At 52.2% G+C, this 10153-nt stretch overlaps 1 protein-coding gene across 1 annotated transcript; it reads right to left on the bottom strand.

The window, feature by feature from the left end:
• Positions 1–87: 87 nt before the first annotated feature.
• Positions 88–6908, bottom strand: LOC119094276 (2-amino-1-hydroxyethylphosphonate dioxygenase (glycine-forming)). The gene is made up of 4 exons (XM_037217352.1): positions 6822–6908; positions 4855–5007; positions 4208–4433; positions 88–906 (listed from the first exon to the last, which is right to left on the bottom strand). The coding sequence occupies exons 2-4, from the start codon at positions 5005–5007 to the stop codon at positions 701–703; spliced, it is 585 nt and encodes a 194-aa protein (XP_037073247.1). The 5' UTR covers positions 6822–6908; the 3' UTR covers positions 88–700.
• Positions 6909–10153: the final 3245 nt, after the last annotated feature.

Genomic DNA, 10153 nt, shown 5'->3' with positions numbered 1-10153 from the left:
GCAGCCGATGGTCAGACATCACCCCGCAGATTACAGTCGATGGTCAGACATCACCCTGCAGACTACCAGCTAGCGACAACAGTTGGCTCTGCGCAAGTTTATTCACAATGTCTATTTTACACACATGTGTCACACGAGAGGTGCACTGGTGAATGTCACAAGAGAAGTGCAGTGGTGAACGTCATACGAGAAGTGCAGTGGTGAATGTCACGCGGGATGAGCTTAGCAGACACCACCACCGTGAACTTGAGTGTCGACAATTTGGGATCAGGCAAATTTTGATCGTGGTGTTGAGTGTCTCAGCGACACACGCAAGGTCGTATATGAGACAGATGTGTGTCTCTCGAAACCAAAAGTTCACGCGGGAGATTCCCCTTGTTCGTTTGGTTGTTTCTCGTTCTTGAGACAAGACATGTTGCTACCGGTAGTGATCCAGCGAGATTTCTCTGTGGGAGCACGGCTTGAACGCCGAGCACAGCTTGAACACTGAGCAGAGCTTGAGCACCGAGCAGAGCTCGCGGCTGACCTCGTTCCTCTGTTTGCACCGAAGTCAGAGCATACGGCGATCATTCCTCACTACTCTGCCTCCGGGTTCCACTAGTCAGAGCTGACAGCCGCGATTATCCGGCTTCGTGTGCGCTAACAGCTGCGGCTCTCACTAGTTCACACAGAACGTCTCCGGCGCCCCCTGTGCACCAGCTCAGTTTCGGAGGAGAACGCTGAGGCACAGGTCTTTGTAAAAGCCCAGCGGCGTTGTTTGCGCGTCGGGACGTTTGGCCGCCTCGTCCCAAGTCCGCATGCGCAGTATGGTCTGGAAGTCCGGTGAGTCCTCGAAGAGAAGGGCCTCCTCGGCGGTCATCGGGCCTCCCTGGTGAGCCAGCGTGCCCCTGCTGGCTGACGACAGCTCTGCCGAGAGCAGACGTCGTGAGAGGTCGGCGTGCAGAGGCGACGCCAGGGCCTTGTTCAGGGGAGGGGGCGGAATTCTGTGAATACGCATGACGGTGGTTTTTGTTTTTTATCAGGAGACAACTCTAGCAAAAGAAGAGAAATGCGGGTCTAAGATGGGGCACCCCTTTGGCTGCAACTGTGGAAGAGGCTGCCGAAGAGACAGCCAAAGAGACAGCCGAAGAGACAGCCGAAGAGACAGTCGACAACAGACAGTCGAAGAGGCATCCGTGACTACACACAGTCGGCACGCTGACAGATAAGGTAAGGACGGCAGCTGTACGGACGGCAGTTATCCGCAGAGTCAAGGGAAGATCACTCTCTGCAAACAGGCACGCCTCGGGACCGAGGGAGGAGGCAGCCCTGGGTGTGGCAGCAGCAACCACGCTCAGAGACGGCAGGCGGAGGCAGTTTTACCAAGTACTTACGGTCGTCACACTCAAAGGCAAAGACAAAAGGCCCTTCTGCCAACAGTCAGTCACACTCAAAGGCGCAACGCGCAAAAGTCACAAGAAAGGCGCAAGGTACACTCAGTCACACTCAAAGGCGCAAGGCACCCTCGGCAAACCATCCATCTATCAACGTTTGTCCAGATGAAGCCGGTCGATATTGAACACAACTGGGTTGGGCGAAAGGAGCAGCTGCTGCTTATCATTTGGCCCGGAACCAATGATAATGTTTGACAAAAAATGGCACACGTTAATCACATATGACACAAAGAAGCATGCATAAAGTGCTGACTAAATCGCCTCAGCAGTCGCACTCCTCGCACTCTCGTACTCTGCCCACTCTCGCAACTCCTCCTGACCATCGAACTGGTTTGGCCTGATACGCCTGACCTGACCAACTCTTCCTCCAACCGCCAGCCCCATCCCAAGACCTCTTGCACCTAACCAACATAATTGACCAAGCACATAGACAACACCATTTGCGATCAAAGGAATGAGGATAAGGCTGTTCTGCCAACAGCACTTGCGCTGAAAGAAAAGAGGAGGAGGCAGTTCTGCCAACAGCACGTGTGCTTAGAGGAAAGAGGATTTGATGTTATAGAGCGCATCGGTGACTTAAGTCACTTGGCGAGGAAGGCGGAGGAGGCGGTTCCACCGACAGCACTAGTGCTTGGAGGAAAAAGGAGGGGACAGTTCTTCCAACAGTACTTTTGCTTAGGAGAAAGAAGAGGAGGCAGGTCATGTACATGACATGTGTTCTGTTAAAACATCATTAAGTGGATGCACTGAAAGTCGTGCACGTCAAAGAGCTTGAGAACCGATGTGCCCACTTCTGCGAACTCTCTCTGCCGGTGGCCCACTGACACATTCGCCTCGCGGAGTTCGCCGGATCGTACGGAAAAGTTCAGACAGACTTGGAATCAAGCGCTGCACCGTTTTGGGCTACTTCTCTGTTGACTACTTCAGAAAGCCAGAGAGGGCGATATCAGATATGTGAAATGGAGGGCTACCCTGGACCGAACCGTCGCGGGCCTGCACTCTGCAGCTGGCCGGCGCCGTACTGACTGCACTGTTCAGCCAGCCGGCGCCGTACTGACTGCACTGTTCAGCCAGCCGGCGCCGTACTGACTGCACTGTTCAGCCGACCGGCGCCGTACTGACTGCAGTGCGCAGCCAGCCGGCGCCGTACTGACTGCAGTGCGCAGCCAGCCGGCGCCGTACTGATTGCACTGTTCAGCCAGCCTGCGCCGTACTGACTGCGCTGTTCAGCCAGCAGGCGTCGTACTGACTGCACTGTACAGCCAGCCGGCGCTGTACTGACTGCACTGTTCAGCCAGTCGGTGTCGTACTGACTGCACTGTTCAGCCAGCCGGCGCCGTACTGACTGCACTTTGCTGCCGGCCGGCACCTGTACTGGACTGCACTGTTGAGCCAGCCTGCGCCTCACTGACTGCACTTTGCGGCCGACCGGCACCGTATTGGCAAGGACTGCTGCCAGCTTCAAGCGATTTCAAAAAACCCTTTCAGCGTCCCCTTTTTCGGTGGTTTCTGGACCACCGACAAATCGCCTTCAAGCTAGATACATAGGCCAGTGCGGCATCTCCTCCCGATCCCCACGATATCTGTTTTGCAATTGTTCGCCCTTTGCGCTGCCATAGTGCAGTAAAGCTTGTCTTCAAAATGGTCTGTAATAGAGGCGAAGAGCATCTAATGATATTCTGTCAGGTCCGGGTGATTGATTCTGTGACCATAGCGTTCCTGCGTTTTGAGCGGACGGAGCAAGCGCAAGCTAAAAATGTCTCCGTTTGTCAACGTGAGTGGGACTGGAAACGATCTTTTCCTACCGTAAACATTCGCTTTGGTGCAGTAGGATTCAAGTCTCACAGTTGCAGCATGGTCACAGTCTATTAGCTATATGCTGCGTGGGTACATGTAGATCCATGCCTACATGGATATGTCTGCCCCGGCCCGTTTGGGCGTTCCAAGTTCTTCGATGGGCTGTAGCCACCCCGCGACCTTTCGTGCTGACCCTGACCTGCTCTAGCCATTCAGCTTTTCAGCGGACACTGGTTTGGGACCAGTGGTGAGTCCTTACGGACGCCTTGCCTGGCCCCAAGACGGCTGGTAAGGACTGATGACTGATGATGGTAACTGGCCATCTACCAGCTCAGGACCTTTGTCTAGGGTCTTCGCTCCTACTCACTCTGGGTTAACCTGCTGACGAAACCCTCGTTCTCTCTCGGTACCCAACGCGTACATCATTTCGAGGTGAAATTCTCCGCACATCACAGATTCGCGCACATCATTTCAAGGTGAAAGTATAACTCCGTCATTCTGACGGAGGCGGCCAAAGCAATTGGAATTCAGGGTAATATATGTCGGATAGGATAAAATTCGTTATATAAATTGCATCATATAACTAGAAGTACGCTGCAGATAGTACTAGAAGTAGTGTACTGAGAACATTAAGCATGCCAAGATAGTGTAGAACTTCACGGCGTTGGTACATGAAAACTTTGAACCAAGTACGCCACGAGAGATGGCCTTTTCTAGGTAAATGAACCAGCCAGTGGATGGGGGCAAAGCAATAAAACCGTCTTTTTGGGTGCAGGGTTCATCAAAATTGGTATGACATAGATTCGGTATGATTGGTATGATATAGATATAGATTCAGCTCACAGCTCTCTGAAAAGACCTTTAACACGTTAGCCTTATTGGCTAGTTTGAAAGATACGCCATAAAACGGTTGTCCTACCAGGGGACTTCTGTGTGTGGGGGGGGGGGGGATGGGGAGGGGCTCCGAAGAAACTTACTGTCATAATAAGCCTTGTTTTTAAAAGTGAGATAGCGTTTGGCCTGCACGTGGTTTTCCACCAGGCATGCCACTCGCTCCGGAAAACCCTGCGCACGAAGAAACTGGGCGCCGACCCTCTCATGATTGGCCACGCCGAGAATGACATCACCGGTGATCATCCGCTCGGCGCCCTCGGATTGGCCAAACAGATGGCCGATATCGTGCAGAAGCGCCGCCAGCACCACCTGAACACAGAAAGCGACACGTCAGGCGGCTGGTTGGCGCTGGATGAACTTGACTCGATTCCTTTTGTACAGACAGCGGCCGCGTTGAACAATCCAAGAGTTTTTTATTGATGCATGAATGTAGCCATTTATATGGGAAGAGGCTGGGTCTAGTGCGCCAGTAATTAGATTCGATTGGGTTTGGTTGGGTTTGGCTAGCATGGGATTGGCCTCCGGTTTGTCAGATTTACCATCGGTCGCGGAGACTTCGTAAGCGGCATCGACCAGCGCCATGATGCTAAGGGTCATCGACCAAAGCCTCACGCGGGCTTTTAATGTCCGTTCTTGCCCTCTCTCCGCCTGGCCTTCCGCCACACAGAGTGCACGTAACGAGGCCTGTTATTTTGTCGTTATGACCACTCCAACTTCGGGGGCGACGCACCTCGTCGGAGGCACCACAGCACCGGGCCGCTTCGGCCGCCTGAAGCGCGTGCTGCTCCTGGGAGACCGGTTCGCCAATGTAGTCAGCGCTGCCACCGCTCGCGAACAGGCCGAACACGGCGTCGACCGCCGCCCGTGCCGCCTCTGGAGACATCTGGCGGGCAGAGGAAAAATAATGGTAACGACACCAGCCGCCGCTCTGCCCGGCTGGCGAGAGCTGCCCAATCAGCGCAGCGGACGGGCTATGCCGAGGGTACGAGAGGCCGCAATATCACTCTGGTTTGTCCAAGTAGGCATGCAGCGTAGAAAAGTAAGTTGAGGGGGGACTGAAAAATGCAAATATGACAAACCTAAACCTGAAAATACCTAGGCCAGAAAAGACTGTTCAAATTCATAGTCTGGACTCCATACCTATATTATGCTATGAATGCAGAAGAGGAGGGGAGAGGCGATGAAGTGTACTGCTAAGGCCTAACAAGAGAGAGGGAAAGGGGAGGGGTGCTGGGGAGCGGAAAGTTGCGCTCGGGTGTGGTTGCAAATCTGATTATTTTTCAACTCGGACTCATACCGCCAGCAAGGAAGCGCAGCACACCTGTTTTTGTTTAGCGTCTCCAGTTCAATCAGGAGCCGAACGGACGTTACATTTTTGGAACATTACGCTTAACACAACAATCGAAGCAGCAAAATTAACACATTTTTGGAACATTACGTTTAACACTATAGACAATCGAACCGCAGATCGTTCGGTATTAAAAGTTCAAACGCACCTTATAAGGTCTCTGACCTACAGCAGGTCAAAGTCAGCCCATGGCTTTAGCGAAGGCAATTTCTAGGAAATCGTTCAATCTGATGCAACAACGGAGTGTTAGACAAAGCCACACATCTCTGAGTTACTTTCTTAGGCAGCACAATAATTGAATCAACAAACTCCATTGATCTAGTGTCAGGTATGAATGTCAGACTAAGGTCAAAGCCAGCCTGTTCTTTTATTCTGGGGTTTGCTGTATGGGGTAGTTTCTGGTGCTCATTTCGAACTTATTGACAACGGGATGTGCATTATGTATCTTCAAATGAACTTCTTAAAGGTCGGAATAGTTCAATGACCTAAAGCGATCCAGGTGAACACGTTGTTTTTAGGAGCATACTACCTGACACAATTTTATCGCTTATTCAATTGCAAAACTGAAAACAGTCTTGAATGATGTTGATCACCATGACCTTCACAAAGTCAAACAAGGTTACTGACCTTACATACGCACGTAGCCTTCTGCTTGGAACAGGTTTTCTAGATTCTGGGGGCACTTTGGCGACCAACCCGAAGTTTAACCTTGTTTGACCTTACTTGACCCGAAGGTCATATCTTAGGAGCCTGAAAATTTACCCTAGGTGAGTTCACGTACAGGCTAATACACCAGCATTTTAAGCATTTCAAACGTATGTTGGTCTTGCGCGTCACTTTGGATAATAAAACCGGGAATAGTTCATCTAGGTCTGAATCTCTCGCAAGAAGAGCACACAACGCGCACTTACTGCAGCCCCTGCTCACTCCAAAAATGCCGACTGCACCTGACGCACCATCGCCACAAACTGACCGCCGCCATTGTAGTCCCCTCCGGCACTGCGGTGGTCATCGCGGTAACCGCCGACGGGCAGTCCTTCTTTTCCAAGCATAGATCGGTCTTAAAAGGCCTGCCCAAACCAGAGCTCACGGCGCGTGCTTACGCTGTCAACCGGGCACATTTTGCATACATACTATAGCGCAGAACCCAGTATACAGCAATTCACGGTCCTCTTTTTAGCATCGTCAATGGTACTGTCCATTTGCCCAACGCACCGCCCGCAGTGCCGAACACAGCATAAGGCAAATCACGAAGCCATTTCGAAGAAACATCGAATCCGGGTGTTCACGTGCTCAATGGTTCACAGGCAAGACAAAAAGGCAAGGAACGGCACAGCTTCCCGCCCTACCTTCGAGCGCGTGACGCACCACAGCAGCGGCGGGGGCGCGGCTGCGCTCCCTGAGTCGGAACGGTGACGGGCGGCGCGCTCCACCGATCCGACCTGTGACGCCGGTCACGTGTCGGCGGGTGGTGACGCCCCGCGGCCGGGCGGCGGAGCGGGCTGGCAGGGGCGCGGTCTCGCCAGAGCCGGCCCTGCCTGGCGCGGCTCCGCTGGCCGGCCGGGACGGACGCCCGGCACGGGCTGGCGTCACATCGCGGGTGGGATGGGTGACCACTCGTCTTCTTTGTTGTGTGGGAGGGGTGACTACTCCTCCGTTTTTAAGTTGTGGAGAGGAGATGCGGAGCACGAATGGTGTATGTCGTAGAAATAGGCCGTGATGAAAATGGCGAGCGGTTGCTTTTTAATGTGATGATATTGATGAGAACGCATGATCACTTCCATTTCCTTCGTGGCGATCGCTGCAGCACTTGCTGCACGACAGTCTGCACTTATGGACCTTGTTAAAGTTGCCCTTGCACGTGTGAGAGAAGATAACGATGACATTTGTTGTGTGCGTGGTGTTGTATGCTTCGATGCCATCGTGATTGATGGCAAAAGAAAAGCCATGTTCGATATGTTGGGTGAAGGCCGACGTAAAATAAGGCCACATGCAAAGGCCACCTTGAGGTTCCAGGGTTTCATCTGGCTTAAGGCGTACGACAGAGTTTAAGTGATGGATATCATGAACTAGCGCAAAGCTTTAAAGATAGCATGGATACCAAGAATGTAGAGAATCGAAAGCACACAACTCGCTATATAAGTACAGACTAACAGAAACGCGACCGCAGCCAGGAAGTGCCAACTAGGTGCCTTCTTAAATATGCACACAAACAGGTCACTTTTAATCTCACTGCATTAGCCCTACTTTTATGGAGACATTAAAGTTATTCGGAAGCTTGCTCCGCAGAATTTGATTGCGTGAGCAAGGCTCGCTTACAATAAGTATATGTTGAACAGCGACACCCCACAGTCACCTGTGCACCCATGGTCTTCAAAAAGGCACAAAGAAGACTTGATAGTTCTATTTGCATTTGCAGCCGCCACTGATTGTCAACACATGCAAGAGATACAATCGATGAGATAAGAATAATCAGTAAGTCGTCGGGCTTTGAGAAATTTCACAAGGCACTGGACATTCAGATCTCGCATTGTCGCACGAGAGAAAACAAACGCCCAGGTGAGAGGGGGGGGGGGGAGGGGCAGGGGAGTTCCAGCGTCTTAGCAATGTCTACAGCTCGAGATAACACGCATGCTTCGTGTCTGTGGCGCACTCTTTCCGCAACCTACAACAAAAGGCGCCTACGACCGCTGCGATTTAGTGTGCCCTCGGGGCGTGCCTAACATCTCTTCAGATAAAGGACGAATACGCTGCAGAGCGCATCCCAGTCCAATAGCAGTGCAGCGCCAGCGTGGCCGCACGCACTGAAAAGCGTGTCTCAAACTAATCGCCGCGTACCCATGTCATCAATGCGTAGCGGATGCGTTGAAGCGTGCTCGCCTGTGCCTGGCCATCAGCATCCGGCTCTCCGCGCACTTCTGCTTCATGCTGGAACTGTGGTCTGTCCCGATCCTCTTCAAAGCCAAGAACGAGCCCTGGACATAGTAGCTGGCGTAGGGCCTATGAGTGCGTGGTGTGGGGGGGAGGGGGGGGGGGCTAGGGGGTAGGAGTGGGGGTGGGGGAAATGAGCGGGGTTGGAGGACTTTACAGTGGATATGTAGGGGGGTAGGGGTGTGCGTAGGGGGGGGGATTTACTAATAAGTGGGCTAACCAGTGAAAAATGATCAAGCCTGGCGTCCCAAAATACACCTACCACCTACGGTGAAAAAAACGCACCTACCACCTACACCTACGGTGAGGGATGGGGCGTCATAGCCCCATCCAGGGCGGGAGTGAGTTTGCACGCTGTCTGGTGTACGGAGTTGGACTCCTCTCGGCATGCGGATGTCGCCACGACAATGGTTTCTGCCAGCTTCGTTAACTCGGTCGGACTCGCTTGATTCGCTTTGTAAACCCAACAAGAACTAGAAATTATGGTCTTGACCAGCAGCGCGGTCATTCGCTGCCAGGCAAAAATTTAAAACGAGAGATCGCTCCCATCAGCAGGATGACAATTTTGGTGGGTCTCCCTAAGAATATGATGTCCTTCGGGCTCCACATGTTTTAGATCAGAGCGGGCGCCCACAGAGCCACCCGATGAGAGGCTCAGGTACACGGGTGTCGATTTGTTTCCTTTTGTGAGGGCCCTGGCTCCCCCAGTGTTTAGTTGCTCCATTGGTTGGCTTCGCCCACCGATGTTTTTGGCTGCAATACTAAAAAAAAACGTGGGCTAAAGATGATCATAACGCAAAGGCGTAGTGGCGTAGTGGCGTCTCGTACCACTCTCATAACAAAAAGTCATGGTTGCTCTCACCACAAGATACAAATAGGAACAGCTGAGCGGATAAACGACGCAGTTAAGTTCACATATCTAGGACCATAAGACAAGCAACGGTTTGTGAGGCTGAAGTGAAAAGCTCTGGAATATGGGGATGACCTAAATCCTTCATGGCTAACCCCGACCCCACAACCAAAATGCGTGCCGCCTCCCATGGCCGCCATAGAAGAGCGCCATTGGCGCCCTAAGGTGGCCTCTAAGAAGTGGCTTCACGTGCCGATCAGAAAAGACGCGTGCGCCCAGTGCCTACTGCCTGGATTCGACCCTGCGTGACTTTGTACAGCTTGAATTAAATAATTTTATTAACAATGCAAAGCGTAATTGATAAAAGAGCGTTCATTGCGTTAATTAAAATTAAGTGAGCTAAATCCGGCGAGAAGGGGGAGGGGGTAGGTTGTCGGGCCTTCGGTTCGGCCCCCCACCCCCCACCCCCGAACAACTCACAAAAATTGACACCCCTGCTCTGGGAAGTCCACCTTTTCGGAACGGGGAATTACGTGGGTAGTCTGGATAGCGATAGGGAGATGTGTGGTAATTTGCGCGGCTTCCGTTTATCGCTATCGATTTTCTATCGCTCCTGTTCTTGATGACAGTTGCCGTGTCGAAGTCTTCAGCCTACGGGGCCTTTGCAAAATCCATCACTATTCCCCTAACTGAAGTACATTGACATGCCTTGTCGGTTATTTAATCTCTTACTGTTCTCATATTAACATAATCTTCAAATCAATCTATCACAGACATTTTGCGCGCCGCCGGCTTGTGAAAAGAACACGGTCACCGCTCCCCTGGAGACATCTCTATATTTACAGCTCTCGCTGAACCGTCTCGCTCGCGCATCTGGACACGCATCTGGAGCACCCGGCG

The sequence above is a fragment of the Pollicipes pollicipes genome, unplaced genomic scaffold, assembly GCF_011947565.3.
Source record: "Pollicipes pollicipes isolate AB1234 unplaced genomic scaffold, Ppol_2.1 Scaffold_1600;HRSCAF=1878_pilon_pilon_pilon, whole genome shotgun sequence".
Taxonomy (NCBI): domain Eukaryota; kingdom Metazoa; phylum Arthropoda; class Thecostraca; order Pollicipedomorpha; family Pollicipedidae; genus Pollicipes; species Pollicipes pollicipes.
Note: the sequence above shows the minus strand (reverse complement) of the source record. Positions and strands in the feature narration are given on the sequence as shown.